The following is a 17622-nucleotide window of genomic DNA, read 5'->3' as shown; positions in this document are numbered from 1 at the left end:
GGAGGGCAATTAAAGCAAAATATATAAATATAAGACAAAAATGTGGTATGTATAAAATATGATATAAATATGAGGTTGTATGCGATTATAACTGTGTTTGCTATTGAGTAGGAAGTGGGCATAATTTAACAACAGGACGCTTATAAGTTCCAGTTGTTGTTCTTACTGAAGCGACGCGAATAATCCCATCCTTACCAGGATATACTTGCTCTATTATGCCAGTGGGCCAACGAAGAGGTGGTGTATCATCATGATGTACGAGAACAAGAGTCCCAGGACTGACTGGAACAGCAGGTGTATTCCATTTCTGTCTTACTTGTAAAGTATGCAAATAGTCTAAGTGCCACCTCTTCCAGTAGTCTCGCACTAATTTATCCAAAAGGGATTTTCGATCAGAAAGACGCATTGATGAATTTAGTTCGCTTACAGGTAAACTTTGTAAAGGTGTAGTCATTAAAAAATGCGCTGGAGTCAAAATATGGTGAGGTTGATCGGCCAACAGACACAACGGACGCGAATTTAATAGACATTCTATCTGAGTTAGGACAGTTAAGAGCTCTTCATAACAAAGCAGCTGATTACCGATTGTGCGGAATAAATGCGTTTTTATACTTTTTATATTTGCCTCCCAAATGCCGCCCATGTGGGGAGCTCGAGCAGGCAAAGTACGCCAAATAATCTTGCGGTTGTCAGTTAATTCATTTTGAAACGCGGTACACGTTTCATGCGCGAAAAGGAAACTGTAAAGTTCGTCCAATTGTCGATTAGCACCGATAAAATTGGTTCCGTTGTCAGAGTACATACATGAGACAGGACCTCGCCTGGAAAGAAAGCGCTTAAAAGCGTCTAGAAATGTTTCAGTACTCAAATCCGAAGCCAATTCGATGTGTATTGCCTTTGTAGTTAGGCAAACAAAAAGGCAAATGTAAGCCTTTTGACTTTTAACACCACGTCTACGTGTAAGTGTTATGTTAATAGGCCCAGCATAATCTACTCCAGTGTGGGTGAAAGCTTTAGCTTCTTGAACACGAGCTGGTGGAAGGCTTGCCATTATAGGCGAAGGATGAGTAGGTGCGACCTTAAAACAAAAATTGCATTTGCGAACACGCTGTCGGATAATGTTGCGAGCAGATACAATCCAATATCTCTGTCTTAATAATGACATTAAAAGATGCGATCCAGTATGACAATTAGATCGATGACAATCATCGATGATGAGATTAATGATGTGATGACTACGAGGCAGCAAAATTGGATGTTGATTTTCAAATGGAATGTCAGCGTTAGTAAGGCGCCCACCAACGCGGAGCAGCCCGTCATTGTCTATGAACAAATCAAGTTTTCTGAGGGATGCGGAAGGCAAGTTACCATTGGATATGTTTTTTATATCTTCATTGAAATATTGTTTCTGTAGCGTACGAAGAAGAACGAGTTCAGCAGATTCCAGATGAGGTGCTTCGATTGAAGGTGAGTTAGGTATCTTTTTTATAAAGCGTAAGACATAAACAGTAATGCGTTTTAATTTTTTCCAGGACGAGACCCGGGATGCGAGCTCAAGAAGGGGGTGCGGCGATGTGTCTACATCGGATACAGCAGTTAAAGTAACCGACGGTCTCATTTCAGGTATATCATCAAGATGAGAAGATACAAAGGGCACGATCGGCCAATCGGCGATGGGAGATTGAGCCCACAAGGGGCCATGCCACCATAATGATTGCGCGATTAATTGCGAAGGTAAAAGACCTCGCGAAACACAGTCACTGGGATTCTCAGATCCGTTTATATGAAAAAAGCGGCCAGGTGGCAAATTATCGTGTATTTTACTAACACGGTTGGCGACAAACATTTGCCAACGGTGCGGCGATGAATGAATCCACGACAGAGCGATAGTGGAATCTGAAAAGGCGAATATTTCATTTATAGGGTAGCGATTATCAAATGCGGCGTGAACTCGTTTAATAAATTCAGAAAGAAGCAATGCGGCACACAATTCGAGCCTAGCGAGCGTTATAGTTTTGAGCGGAGCGACTTTCGACCTTGAACATACTAATTGTATAGAAATGTCACCGTTCGGATGCGTTACATGCAAAAAAATTGCACAGCCATATGCCTTAAGACTGGCATCTCCGAAACCGAGTAAGCGGACAGTGCAACCTGCTGATATGCCCAAGTGGCGCGGTATTTGCAAACTTGATAAAAGGGGCAATTCATTTTTAAATTCAGTGAAGCGGTCAATAATTGGTTGAGGTGGTACTTCATCCCAATCAATTTTAGCGAGCCATAAATCTTGAAGTAAAAGCTTGGCGTAAAGTATAACAGGCGCAACTAAGCCGAGTACATCAAACAAGCGAGCAATAGTAGATAAAATCACGCGTTTAGTATTATTAGCGGGAGTTTCGTTAATTGTGAACGTGAAAGTGTCAGTTACTGGTAGCCATTTCAAACCTAGGACCTTTAGTGTGTCGCTATTATCGGTGAATTCAATTGCGGCGCGATGAGACTCAGGCAAATGAGCGAGAAGTTCAGGCGAGTTACTGGCCCATTTTATTAGATCAAATCCACCGGATTTAAACATTGCGATTAGGTCATGAGCTAACTGAATCGCGTCATTTGCGGTGGGAACTGACGAAGTTAAATCGTCCATGTACATTTCGTGAGTGGCGACCTCTGCAGCGCGAGGGAAGCGATCCTGTTCCTCAAGAGCCAATTGTCGGATCGTGCGCATAGCCAGGTACGGACTCGAGCGAAGACCGAATGCGACCGAATTAAATTGGAAAATACGAACAAGTTCGTCTTCATTAAACCGGTATAATATTTTTTGATATTTACGATCATCATCTGATAAAAGTATGCGAAGGTACATTTGTTGCACGTCAGCAGTGACGGCTATTTCAAATTGACGAAACCTTAATAGCAATGTAAATAAATCAGCCTGCAAGTTAGGTCCAGTCATGAGTAAATCGTTGAGCGAAAAGCCAGTGTCCGTTTTGGCGCTGGCATCCAAAACAATGCGCGTTTTAGTCGTAGTTCTATCGGGACGAATTACAGCGTGATGTGGGATGAAGTAACCCTCACTCAAAGCCACGGATGAGTATGGTATTTCAGATAAATAACCCTTTTTTAAATAGTCAGAAATTACTTCATTATACGCCTCACGAAGTGTAGGCAGCGCGATGAATTTACGCTCAAGTGCAGCTAATCGACGCTGAGCACCAATATGCGAATTACCTAATGTTTTAGGATCCCCTTTAAAAGGCAAAGAAACAATGAAACGGCCAGAAGAATCGCGCGACACTGTCGATAAGAACTTGCGTTCGCACTCGCGGTCGTCCGGACTGACGTCACAGCCACCACTAGTAACCTCCTCAAGCTCCCAAAATTTAATTAAAGACTGATGCAAATTGTCATTTATTAAAGGACCGAAGGACCAGGCTACATTGCCAGGTTCGACGGAGCTAACCATTTCACCCACAACAATATAGCCAAGAGTAGTTTCGAGCGCGTGAGGGGCAATGACCGGGCCGTCAGCCGGGCACGATGTCACAGTAGGTATAATCTTACCACCGAGCAATAAATGTGGGAACAACGGTGCGCCGAGAATTGCGTGAATATCGCCAGGTAAATTCCATAAATCATCGGCGAGTGGGATATTCGAAAAGTCGTCGATTATGCTTGCGTTAACAACGCGAGTAGGTAGATAGTCAGTAATATGTTCGACTACCAAGCATTTTACATTATATTGTGCGTCAGAGACGCGAGACTTAATTGTCAGCGAAACAAAACCTAAAACAGAGGTATCGAGCGACCCTACAGTTTTAATAGTCGAATTAATTAGCGGTTGAATATTCAAGTTCAATTGATTACAACATGAAAGCGTTACAATATTATTTTGCGATGCACTGTCAATCAAACATCTGATAGTTACGTGTTTACCATTAATAGGTACATAAACTTGCGCGGTAGGAAGTATTGTCGTAGAATTGGTTTTATGTGAGGTTGTCAATACGACGTCCGCCTCGTCCTGATACGCGCCTAAACATGTGGCGGAATTGTCACTGGACTGCGAGTGCAAGCACACAGAGCGTTCCGGCTGCACAGAGGTGGTTACGGGCGGGGCCGCTGACTGCGGAGGCGCCGCGAAAGGTGGTGAATGCGTTGTAATTTGATTTGTATTAATGCGAGTGGATTGCGAAGTAACCGGGGTGTCAAAATGCAACATAGAATGATGTTTTTTATTACAGATTTTACACAAGCTTTGAGAACCGCACTTTGAAGTATTGTGACTTGACCCTAAACAATTAACACACAAATGGTTTTGTTTCACAAATTGAAATCTATCTTTGATGCTCATTTTCTTAAACTCGGTGCATTCATAAAGACGAAAATGCTGAACCGATTTACAATAAATGCACGTATTATTTACTTTAACATTTTCCGATGTGTTGTCATTTGTTATGGCAAAGGTATGAGACACTCTTTTAGCAGTGTTATTATTATTATAGCGCGGTCGCGGTTGTGTCTGTTGAACCGAAAACGAAGATGTTCGTTCTAAGACTTTAATATGGTGGCGGATGAAATTGATAACATCTGAACTCTCCGGTATGTCTTTGTCACGAATAGATGATTCGAATTGTTGCACAGTTTGTAAGTCTAACTTTTTTAATGCGATATGCGTTATGATGAAGTCAGGTAAATCATCGATATTTAATTGTCTTAGCGCGGCAAAAGATGAGTTAAGGTTTTCTATAAAATCATTTAATTGAGATGGCGAACTGTTTGTTAGTTTAATGTGCAAAATGTTATTCAAATACATGGTGCCTAGTGCACGTTTATCTTGATATTTAGTTATTAGAGATTCCCAAATAGTGGGGTAATTGACCTCATTCGGTATTACGCCTGTGAATGTCTTGAGCGCCGAGCCACTCAATTTACCTATCAAATATTGCACTCGGTGCGCGTTGGTCAATGCTTTGTTGTTATGCACGTTTGTTTTGAATGATTCGTAAAATAGGGGCCAATTATTAGGATTTCCGTCAAATGAAGGTAATTCGATCGGGGGTAATCTAATTGTATCACTGTTTGCAGATTTTGTTGATGAAGTATGTGCGGTATTTGCCTGACATTCAACAATTGATGAACGCGTTTGTGAAATGTATGAATAAAGCTCCTCAAAGGATGACCAATCACTAAAATTGGGAACAGCTACGGGATTCAACTCCATCTCTAAAAGATTATGCTGATCGCAAAGCGAATTAAATTCATCATACAATTTTGGTAAAGTTGAACATGAAGCTAAAAATGCTTGTTGAGACTTAGTTATTTCTTTTGAGATCGAAATATTCTTTGCAACAGTAAAGATTTCATTAATGCGAGCGAAAATGGCTTGCTTTTTAGCAACGACAAATTTTAATTTTGTAGCGGACGCCATTTTGGACGCCGTTTCAAAGCGAGCGAGTTTGCGTTAGATGAAAAAATATGCGTAATTTGAGCAAAATGCGATGCGAACACAGTTATAGATGCGTTAAAATGTATATAACAATATAATATATAGGTATTAAAATACGTAACAAGGATTATAGCGTAAATAAATATAGAACGGGGCTGGTTAAATCCGGATCTAAGGTACCATAAAAAAATTGGTGATGCGAGGGGTTTGTTACGTATTTGTTTTAAGAGAAATTAAATAGAAAATGCGATGCGGGAATAGAATAACTGTGTGAGTTGCCAAGGAAGGAGTTTACCCGATATATTGAGATTATATGAGACTCATGCACTGACCTGGTAACAGCGACACCGGGCTCCCTTTCCCAGTTCCAGCACTCCTTGTGGCAATCCAATATCAGAGGGCGTCGTTCGAATAGCGGAAAACACTGCACTTCGCACAAAATCACCAAACGATAGAATAAAATAGTTTTTTGTAGCGGCGTAGATGCACACGTGAAAAATGGAGTCTGGGCAACGGGCAACTGTCTTTTTTCTTTCAAATGTTTGGTAGGCGGCACAACAGTTTACGCCGCGGAGAAATAGATGGCGTTAGACGCCAAGGAACTTTGGCGAATGGTCGGGAAGATGCACGCATGTATACCAACAGTAGAACATGAGAACTCTTTGTTGCCAACATAAGCGCGCAAACACACATATTAAAATAAGTCGTAAAACTAATAATGATTTTAGTGTTCGTGCTATTATAACTCTAGTATCAAATTCAATCGATCTAGTATAAATTGGTGATCTGCACAACAATGATCTGGTAGCTAATGCAGAGATTCAGGATGGTGACCGGCAGGGTCCAGTCAAGGTGGATGATCTTGAACACGGTGAACTGCAAGGGATGGCCGTCGATGAAGGTCAAAAAGTCTTCTAAGGGTTGGGCTTGGTCTTCATCTGAAATTAGAATAGAATGCTGTTTTAGTGCGGTTCTCGCAGAATAGAGTAACACCACTCTTCCTGTGGTTATCATAAGAAGCTACTAAGAGACAAAACGAATATCAGACCGAAACGTCTGGCTCAAGTGGAAAGTGTACGTCAAATACTTCATTTGCTTCTGATAAAGAGGGTAAAAGAGACTAAATTCTCTAAAGATGATGACGATGATGTTATTGGTAAAAATAAATCATGACTCATTTTTATTTATAACAAGATCAAATATTTAATAGCGTTACCTCTTTATCAAAATTAAACGTTCATCTGTTACCTCTTTCCTGTAGAAGTTTGTCGCGTAGCAATAATTTGAGTTCTTCCACATTAGACGTTACCGAGCCAGCAGCGTATGCTGGGCTACACAGCAGCATATAATTCTGCATTGTATACAAGTAACGCACGATAAAATTGTGAGCGTGGTCCTGAAATCAAAAAGAAATTATTAAGCCAAATACTTCATTACTTTCAAAAATAGTTGATGGTAACACTTAATTTTCAATCAAATAAAAAACAAGAAATTATAAAGACATAAAAATCACTCGTTTGCTTGATATAAGCATCTTACCAGAACGACTTGCGATTTTACGGCCGAATACTGAAACACTACTCAAATCTGTCACTCAGCTGACGGGCTCCTAAATTTAAGTATCCTTCAATTTTAAATGGTATTCTCAAACGCCACTCAACGGATTTGAAGCCGTGATCAGCTAAGCAGCTCTCAAATGTTTACATAATGGCAACATTTACCAAAAAAAGTATGTTTTCAATTACACAAATGATGACTTTATGTTGCGTATCCATTACACGCAGCATCGTTTGGTTAAGTATTGTCTTTTATGCAAATATACTCTATCAACTCACATAGAACAGTATATTTTTAGTTTCCTTAATTTAAAGCCCGTTTTATTACATGAAATGAATGCTTGTATTTTTATTTTATTTAAAAAGTGATACTTTTTATGTTGAAATCGATTAGGCGGTGATCGTGGAACGAAACGTTACCACAATTGACATTCAAATACATTGTTGACAGAGCGTCCCGCGCGCAACAATTTGAATTGTTTTATTATATTTATTTATTAAAGATTAGTAAGAATGGAAGATAATAAAAAGAAACGCGGTTTAAATTACACAGCATCTGAAAAGGAATTGCTGTTAGATATAATCAAGAGGTGAGTAAACAATGAAATCTAAACATGATTGAACAATGTTGCGATCTTGTAATTATATTAATTGCTAAACACACTTTTGGCAGGTGTTTTAATTGTTCTTGGCCCATACCAAGAGTAAATAAAACATAAGTCACAACTTATGCGTACATTTCTGTACTTAAATTTCTTATTGACAACCTTTATTTTCAGTTATCAGCATATTATAGAAAATAAAGAAACAAATGCGCAAATGATAATTAAAAAGCGCGAAGCTTGGGATTGTATTTGTGAGAAATATAATGCTGTTGCTATGAGTGGCTGTAGGACATGGCAACAACTACGCCACCTCTATGAAAATCTCAAACAGAGGTCTAAGAAAAATATTGCCAAAGCCAATGTAATATCATCTATTTATCATTATTTTTAGAATAGAATAAGTTAAAAAAATGAATATAACATTGGTGATGCGAGGGGTTTGTTACGTATTTGTTTTAAGAGAAATTAAATAGAAAATGCGATGCGGGAATAGAATAACTGTGTGAGTTGCCGAGGAAGGAGTTTACCCGATATATTGGGATTATGTGAGACTCATGCACTGACCTGGTAACAGCGACACCGGGCTCCCTTTCCCAGTTCCAGCACTCCTTGTGGCAATCCAATATCAGAGGGCGTCGTTCGAATAGCGGAAAACACTGCACTTCGCACAAAATCACCAAACGATAGAATAAAATAGTTTTTTGTAGCGGCGTAGATGCACACGTGAAAAATGGAGTATGGGCAACGGGCAACTGTCTTTTTCCTTTCAAATGTTTGGTAGGCGGCACAACAGTTTACGCCGCGGAGAAATAGATGGCGTTAGACGCCAAGGAACTTTGGCGAATGGTCGGGAAGATGCACGCATGTATACCAACAGTAGAACATGAGAACTCTTTGTTGCCAACATAAGCGCGCAAACATCCTCCCCGGCTTGAAAATACTAGGGATTTTCAAAGAATATGATGCAGAATTACTAAAATAAAGTTAAGATCAAGATTAAAATGTGACGGAATATATAATACTGGTTTTGGAGGGCAATTAAAGCAAATATATAAATATAAGACAAAAATGTGGTATGTATAAAATATGATATAAATATGAGGTTGTATGCGATTATAACTGTGTTTGCTATTGAGTAGGAAGTGGGCATAATTTAACAACAGGACGCTTATAAGTTCCAGTTGTTGTTCTTACTGAAGCGACGCGAATAATCCCATCCTTACCAGGATATACTTGTTCTATTATGCCAGTGGGCCAACGAAGAGGTGGTGTATCATCATGATGTATGAGAACAAGAGTCCCAGGACTGACTGGAACAGCAGGTGTATTCCATTTCTGTCTTACTTGTAAAGTATGCAAATAGTCTAAGTGCCACCTCTTCCAGTAGTCTCGCACTAATTTATCCAAAAGGGATTTTCGATCAGAAAGACGCATTGATGAATTTAGTTCGCTTACAGGTAAACTTTGTAAAGGTGTAGTCATTAAAAAATGCGCTGGAGTCAAAATATGGTGAGGTTGATCGGCCAACAGACACAACGGACGCGAATTTAATAGACATTCTATCTGAGTTAGGACAGTTAAGAGCTCTTCATAACAAAGCAGCTGATTACCGATTGTGCGGAATAAATGCGTTTTTATACTTTTTATATTTGCCTCCCAAATGCCGCCCATGTGGGGAGCTCGAGCAGGCAAAGTACGCCAAATAATCTTGCGGTTGTCAGTTAATTCATTTTGAAACGCGGTACACGTTTCATGCGCGAAAAGGAAACTGTAAAGTTCGTCCAATTGTCGTTTAGCACCGATAAAATTAGTTCCATTGTCAGAGTACATACATGAGACAGGACCTCGCCTGGAAAGAAAGCGCTTAAAAGCGTCTAGAAATGTTTCAGTACTCAGATCCGAAGCCAATTCGATGTGTATTGCCTTTGTAGTTAGGCAGACAAAAAGGCAAATGTAAGCCTTTTGACTTTTAACACCACGTCTACGTGTAAGTGTTATGTTAATAGGCCCAGCATAGTCTACTCCAGTGTGGGTGAAAGCTTTAGCTTCTTGAACACGAGCTGGTGGAAGACTTGCCATTATAGGCGAAGGATGAGTAGGTGCGACCTTAAAACAAAAATTGCATTTGCGAACACGCTGTCGGATAACGTTGCGAGCAGATACAATCCAATATCTCTGTCTTAATAATGACATTAAAAGATGCGATCCAGTATGACAATTAGATCGATGACAATCATCGATGATGAGATTAACGATGTGATGACTACGAGGCAGCAAAATTGGATGTTGATTTTCAAATGGAATGTCAGCGTTAGTAAGGCGCCCACCAACGCGGAGCAGCCCGTCATTGTCGATAAACAAATCAAGTTTTCTGAGAGATGCGGAAGGCAAGTTACCATTGGATATGTTTTTTATATCTTCATTGAAATATTGTTTCTGTAGCGTACGAAGAAGAACGAGTTCAGCAGATTCCAGATGAGGTGCTTCGATTGAAGGTGAGTTAGGTATCTTTTTTATAAAGCGTAAGACATAAACAGTAATGCGTTTTAATTTTTTCCAGGACGAGACCCGGGATGCGAGCTCAAGAAGGGGGTGCGGCGATGCGTCTACATCGGATACAGCAGTTAAAGTAACCGACGGTCTCATTTCAGGTATATCATCAAGATGAGAAGATACAAAGGGCACGATCGGCCAATCGGCGATGGGAGATTGAGCCCATAAGGGGCCATGCCACCATAATGATTGCGCGATTAATTGCGAAGGTAAAAGACCTCGCGAGACACAGTCACTGGGATTATCAGATCCGTTTATATGAAAAAAGCGGCCAGGTGGCAAATTATCGTGTATTTTACTAACACGGTTGGCGACAAACATTTGCCAACGGTGCGGCGATGAATGAATCCACGACAGAGCGATAGTGGAATCTGAAAAGGCGAATATTTCATTTATAGGGTAGCGATTATCAAATGCGGCGTGAACTCGTTTAATAAATTCAGAAAGAAGCAATGCGGCACACAATTCGAGCCTAGCGAGCGTTATAATTTTGAGCGGAGCGACTTTCGACCTTGAACATACTAATCGCATAGAAATGTCACCGTTCGGATGCGTTACATGCAAAAAAATTACACAGCCATATGCCTTAAGACTGGCATCTCCGAAACCGAGTAAGCGGACAGTGCAACCTGCTGATATGCCCAAGTGGCGCGGTATTTGCAAACTTGATAAAAGGGGCAATTCATTTTTAAATTCAGTGAAGCGGTCAATAATTGGTTGAGGTGGTACTTCATCCCAATCAATTTTAGCGAGCCATAAATCTTGAAGTAAAAGCTTGGCGTAAAGTATAACAGGCGCAACTAAGCCGAGTACATCAAACAAGCGAGCAATAGTAGATAAAATCACGCGTTTAGTATTATTAGCGGGAGTTTCGTTAATTGTGAACGTGAAAGTGTCAGTTACAGGTAGCCATTTCAAACCTAGGACCTTTAGTGTGTCGCTATTATCGGTGAATTCAATTGCGGCGCGATGAGACTCAGGCAAATGAGCGAGAAGTTCAGGCGAGTTACTGGCCCATTTTATTAGATCAAATCCACCGGATTTAAACATTGCGATTAGGTCATGAGCTAACTGAATCGCGTCATTTGCGGTGGGAACTGACGAAGTTAAATCGTCCATGTACATTTCGTGAGTGGCGACCTCTGCAGCGCGAGGGAAGCGATCCTGTTCCTCAAGAGCCAATTGTCGGATCGTGCGCATAGCCAGGTACGGACTCGAGCGAAGACCGAATGCGACCGAATTAAATTGGAAAATACGAACAAGTTCGTCTTCATTAAATCGGTATAATATTTTTTGATATTTACGATCATCATCTGCTAAAAGTATGCGAAGGTACATTTGTTGCACGTCTGCCGTGACGGCTATTTCAAATTGACGAAACCTTAATAGCAATGTAAATAAATCAGCCTGCAAGTTAGGTCCAGTCATGAGTAAATCGTTGAGCGAAAAGCCAGTGTCCGTTTTGGCGCTGGCATCCAAAACAATGCGCGTTTTAGTCGTAGTTCTATCGGGACGAATTACAGCGTGATGTGGGATGAAGTAACCCTCACTCAAAGCCACGGATGAGTATGGTATTTCAGATAAATAACCTCTTTTTAAATAGTCAGAAATTACTTCATTATACGCCTCACGAAGTGTAGGCAGCGCGATGAATTTACGCTCAAGTGCAGCTAATCGACGCTGAGCACCAATATGCGAATTACCTAATGTTTTAGGATCCCCTTTAAAAGGCAAAGAAACAATGAAACGTCCAGAAGAATCGCGCGACACTGTCGATAAGAACTTGCGTTCGCACTCGCGGTCGTCCGGACTGACGTCACAGCCACCACTAGTAAACTCCTCAAGCTCCCAAAATTTAGTTAAAGACTGATGCAAATTGTCATTTATTAAAGGACCGAAGGACCAGGCTACATTGCCAGGTTCGACGGAGCTAACCATTTCACCCACAACAATATAGCCAAGAGTAGTTTCGAGCGCGTGAGGGGCAATGACCGAACCGTCAGCCGGGCGAGATGTCACAGTAGGTATAATCTTACCACCGAGCAATAAATGTGGGAACAACGGGGCGCCGAGAATTGCGTGAATATCGCCAGGTAAATTCCATAAATCATCGGCGAGTGGGATATTCGAAAAGTCGTCGATTATGCTTGCGTTAACAACGCGAGTAGGTAGATAGTCAGTAATATGTTCGACTACCAAGCATTTTACATTATATTGTGCGTCAGAGACGCGAGACTTAATTGTCAGCGAAACAAAACCTAAAACAGAGGTATCGAGCGACCCTACAGTTTTAATAGTCGAATTAATTAGCGGTTGAATATTCAAGTTCAATTGATTACAACATGAAAGCGTTACAATATTATTTTGCGATGCACTGTCAATTAAACATCTGATAGTTACGTGTTTACCATTAATAGGTACATAAACTTGCGCGGTAGGTAGTATTGTCGTAGAATTGGTTTTATGTGAGGTTGTCAATACGACGTCCGCCTCGTCCTGATACGCGCCTAAACATGTGGCGGAATTGTCACTGGACTGCGAGTGCAAGCACACAGAGCGTTCCGGCTGCACAGAGGTGGTTACGGGCGGGGCCGCTGACTGCGGAGGCGCCGCGAAAGGTGGTGAATGCGTTGTAATTTGATTTGTATTAATGCGAGTGGATTGCGAAGTAACCGGGGTGTCAAAATGCAACATAGAATGATGTTTTTTATTACAGATTTTACACAAGCTTTGGGAACCGCACTTTGAAGTATTGTGACTTGACCCTAAACAATTAACACACAAATGATTTTGTTTCACAAATTGAAATCTATCTTTGATGCTCATTTTCTTAAACTCGGTGCATTCATAAAGACGAAAATGCTGAACCGATTTACAATAAATGCACGTATTTACTTTAGCATTTCCCGATGTGTTGTCATTTGTTATGGCAAAGGTATGAGACACTCTTTTAGTAGTGTTATTATTATTAAAGCGCGGTCGCGGTTGTGTCTGTTGAACCGAAAACGAAGATGTTCGTTCTAAGACTTTAATATGGTGGCGGATGAAATTGATAACATCTGAACTCTCCGGTATGTTCTTGTCACGAATCGATGATTCGAATTGTTGCACAGTTTGTAAGTCTAACTTTTTTAATGCGATATGCGTTATGATGAAGTCAGGTAAATCATCGATATTTAATTGTTTTAGCGCGGCAAAAGATGAGTTAAGGTTTTCTATAAAATCGTTTAATTGAGATGGCGAACTGTTTGTTAATTTAATGTCCAAAATGTTATTCAAATACATGGTGCCTAGTGCACGTTTATCTTGATATTTAGTTATTAGAGATTCCCAAATAGTGGGGTAATTGACCTCATTCGGTATTATGCCTGCGAATGTCTTGAGCGCCGAGCCACTCAATTTACCTATCAAATATTGCACTCGGTGCGCGTTGGTCAATGCTTTGTTGTTATGCACGTTTGTTTTGAATGATTCGTAAAATAGGGGCCAATTATTAGGATTTCCGTCGAATGAAGGTAATTCGATCGGGGGTAATCTAATTGTATCACTGTTTGCAGATTTTGTTGATGAAGTATGTGCGGTATTTGCCTGACATTCAACAATTAATGAACGCGTTTGTGAAATGTATGAATAAAGCTCCTCAAAGGATGACCAATCACTAAAATTGGGAACAGCTACGGGATTCAACTCCATCTCTAAAAGATTATGCTGATCGCAAAGCGAATTAAATTCATCATACAATTTTGGTAAAGTTGAACATGAAGCTAAAAATGCTTGTTGAGACTTAGTTATTTCTTTTGAGATCGAAATATTCTTTGCAACAGTAAAGATTTCATTAATGCGAGCGAAAATGGCTTGCTTTTTAGCAACGACAAATTTTAATTTTGTAGCGGACGCCATTTTGGACGTCGTTTCAAAGCGAGCGAGTTTGCGTTAGATGAAAAAATATGCGTAGTTTGAGCAAAATGCGATGCGAAACACAGTTATAGATGCGTTAAAATGTATATAACAATATAATATATAGGTATTAAAATACGTAACAAGGATTATAGCGTAAATAAATATAGAACGGGGCTGGTTAAATCCGGCTCGAAGGACCATAAAATTGGTGATGCGAGGGGTTTGTTACGTATTTGTTTTAAGAGAAATTAAATAGAAAATGCGATGCGGGAATAGAATAACTGTGTGAGTTGCCGAGGAAGGAGTTTACCCGATATATTGGGATTATGTGAGACTCATGCACTGACCTGGTAACAGCGACACCGGGCTCCCTTTCCCAGTTCCAGCACTCCTTGTGGCAATCCAATATCAGAGGGCGTCGTTCGAATAGCGGAAAACACTGCACTTCGCACAAAATCACCAAACGATAGAATAAAATAGTTTTTTGTAGCGGCGTAGATGCACACGTGAAAAATGGAGTATGGGCAACGGGCAACTGTCTTTTTCCTTTCAAATGTTTGGTAGGCGGCACAACAGTTTACGCCGCGGAGAAATAGATGGCGTTAGACGCCAAGGAACTTTGGCGAATGGTCGGGAAGATGCACGCATGTATACCAACAGTAGAACATGAGAACTCTTTGTTGCCAACATAAGCGCGCAAACAAACATATTAAAAAAGTCCTTTATTTTTAGCGTCTTCAGTTTTATGAAAAAACTAGAGAAATTCAAAAGAAGGCATCTCTTGACAAGGTAAGTTCAAATCATAATATACTTTAACCTGACTAAAATACTATTTAAATACAATTTATTTATTTTATAGAAAGAAATTAATCGCACGGGTGGTGGAACCTACAAAAGCACTCTCACAGAGCAAGACCAACAGATTTTAGCCATGGCTGGTTGTCAAATCAAACCATTGTCTAACCCATATGATGATGCTGCATTTTATTTTGGTTAGTGTTTACTTCCTTGTAGTAAACTATTAACTAGCTGTTCCAAATGGTTTTCATTGCTCCTATAGTATATTTATTTAGTATTATTGTAACTTTACCTAACTAATAAGTATAAAATAAAGTAACAAGTTTTCTGTGAGATTGCTCATTACCAATAAAAATAATCTAATCTCTTAAGTCATTATTAGATTTATGAAAAAAAAAAAACATTTAATCCTAAAGCCATATATTTATTTTTCAGGAGATACAGAAAACCAAAATACATGTGACCAAACAGAAGAGAACATGTCATCTAATGTTATAATAATGAACACTGATCTTGGTAATTAGTTAATTATTATACTTCTTAAAGTTTGCTTCATGACATAATAAGTTTTATTTTATTGTAGATCATGACTATGAAACGACCACGGCCAAAACAAATTGTGTCGAAGAAGATAATAATAATATTAGTGAACTTTGCACAGTTACATATATTAAAGCAGGTAATAATTTGTATAAATAATATTTAATAACACATCACAATAATCAAGATATTTTATGTACAAGGTAAAGAAGAACAAATGATAATAAAATCTAGTCCTACATATTTTTGTTAACCTTTCCAATTACTCTGTCTAATCATTGAAGGAAATATTGTCACATTTAACTCAAGAAACAATTTTAATTATGTCCCATATTTCAGTTTTTATATTATGTAGTCAACAGTTACTTTCTAATTTCAGGCAATGAAGACACAAACATTACTTTGGACACAAGTATTAAGAAGCTTCAGTGCACAAGTAATACAAAAAGTTAATTTAATTTCCATTATACAATTTAAACTGATTAAAATCTTTAAAGAAATCACCTGTATAATAATTACTAGTTACAAATTTAGTATATTATGGATTTCAGGACAAGTGAAACCAAGAAAAGATGGCAGTAACATTAAGCAACAATATTTTAAAACAAAATTAAGAAATGCTAGATTAGAAAATAGATATTGGATCAACAGAAACAAAATGGAAATAAATAAAATATAAAATAGAAATGCAAATTTTAAAATTGAGACTGAAAAAACTGCAATCCTCTAGACCTTAACCAACATTATAAACATTTGAAGTATTATTTGCCATTTACTTAGAAACTAGTTTATTAACTATTTATAACTATGACTTACTACAATGTCTGTGTCATCGTTATCGTCCCTTTCGAGCCTCGAGGAGGAAATGCCTAGAACTAGTCGCAGGGACGCAATAAAGCTGAACGCTTTTGAAGAATATAAGTAATATAACGACATGCAATTCCGAGCGAGATTCCGTGTCTCAAAAGAAACAGTGTTGTTTTTAGAATCACAATTTGGAAGCTCTTTAAAACCCCTTACCAAACTTAACAGAGCCATACAACCAGTGGACCAAATACTTATAACCTTACGGTTCTATGCAACGGGAAGTTATCAACGTGTAATAGGTGATATCTTCCACATCGAACAGCCAACTGTTCGTCGAATAATGCACAAAGTAACAGCCAAAATAACTGCAATGAAATCACTTTATATTAACATGCAAAGTCAAAGTCAAAATTTCTTTATTTGTTTAGACTAATAAATAGTTCTTACAAATCGTCATTTTGCTCTTAAGGAGCCTCTACATGTCTCATAATCTTTTTACCCTACCAGCGCTTCGAGACCAACATTTGGCAAGTGCTGAGAAGAAGCGCCGCAACAAACTCAGTCACATCATGATATAAAAACATATTTAAGATGTCTCGATGCGAATAACTAAACATTGTGTTGTATCCACAACCATTATATTGTACATGAATTATTTAAAATAAATGTTTTTAATGTGAAAAATGTGTATTAATTATCATTGATCTAATCAAAAAGTTTTGGTTGGTATCCCGGTCAATAGATTGAACTGTAGGCTCCTCCTCAACATAGGGTAAAGAGTCTTCTGCTTCTTGTAGGTTATCCTGTCTAATAATAGCAACATTGTGCAAAACTGCACAGGCCACAATAACAGGAGGAATGTTTTTTATTTTAAGGCCCATTCCATTTTGTAGGCATGGAAATCTCCTCTTTAGGACGCCAAAAAGCCTTTCAATGGGATTCCGGGTACTTATTTGGGATCGGTTGTATGCTTCTTCAGCAGGAGTTTGTGTGTTTAATATTGGCGTGAGTAAATAGGGCCGACATGGGTAACCACTGTCTCCAAGAATAACCATATTCCCGAAATCTCCACGCTCTAATTGTGCACACAGTGGTGAATCATTAAATATTGTACTGTCGTGTACAGATCCTGGCCATCTTGCTATGACATTTCTAATTCGTAAATTTGCATCACAGACCATTTGGACATTTAATGAAAAATATCCCTTTCGATTTCTGTAGACTTCAGATTGAGCTCCTCCTGAAAAACAATTTACATAAATGTTACATGCAAAAACATCTGCACTTAACTAGACAGAATTATATTTTAGCAATTGGCTTTGGTAGTTACCTGGTGACACAATTTTTATATGGGTGCAGTCCACTGCCCCAACAACTCTTGGAAATGCTGCTATACCATAAAATCCATTTGCGATGT

The 17622-nt window shown here is 39.1% G+C and overlaps 1 protein-coding gene across 2 annotated transcripts; it reads left to right on the top strand.

Moving 5' to 3' along the window:
• Positions 1 to 14792: 14792 nt before the first annotated feature.
• LOC135081705 (uncharacterized) lies at positions 14793 to 16062 on the top strand. 2 transcript variants are annotated; one of them, XM_063976493.1, is made up of 4 exons: positions 14873 to 15052; positions 15294 to 15374; positions 15442 to 15537; positions 15778 to 16062. In XM_063976493.1, exons 1-4 carry the CDS (start codon positions 14992 to 14994, stop codon positions 15849 to 15851), a joined length of 312 nt encoding a protein of 103 aa, XP_063832563.1. In that variant the 5' UTR covers positions 14873 to 14991; the 3' UTR covers positions 15852 to 16062. The 2 variants fall into 2 exon arrangements, 1 of the variants encoding a protein (XP_063832563.1); XR_010259246.1 differs by lacking the exon at positions 14873 to 15052 and adding an exon at positions 14793 to 14849 and having other exon boundaries at positions 15294 to 16062.
• Positions 16063 to 17622: the final 1560 nt, after the last annotated feature.

The sequence above is a fragment of the Ostrinia nubilalis genome, chromosome 20 (genome assembly GCF_963855985.1).
Source record: "Ostrinia nubilalis chromosome 20, ilOstNubi1.1, whole genome shotgun sequence".
Classification (NCBI taxonomy): domain Eukaryota; kingdom Metazoa; phylum Arthropoda; class Insecta; order Lepidoptera; family Crambidae; genus Ostrinia; species Ostrinia nubilalis.
Note: the sequence above shows the minus strand (reverse complement) of the source record. Positions and strands in the feature narration are given on the sequence as shown.

What these genes read in the sequence shown, in the direction of transcription:
- LOC135081705 (XM_063976493.1), top strand. Translation starts at nt 14,992, where the DNA reads ATGGCTGGTTGTCAAATCAAACCATTGTCTAACCCATATGATGATGCT. An exon ending in TGATGCTGCATTTTATTTTG is followed by an intron (nt 15,053 to 15,293) that starts GTTAGTGTTTAC and finishes TTTATTTTTCAG; the next exon opens with GAGATACAGAAAACCAAAAT. An exon ending in AGTTACATATATTAAAGCAG is followed by an intron (nt 15,538 to 15,777) that starts GTAATAATTTGT and finishes TTCTAATTTCAG; the next exon opens with GCAATGAAGACACAAACATT.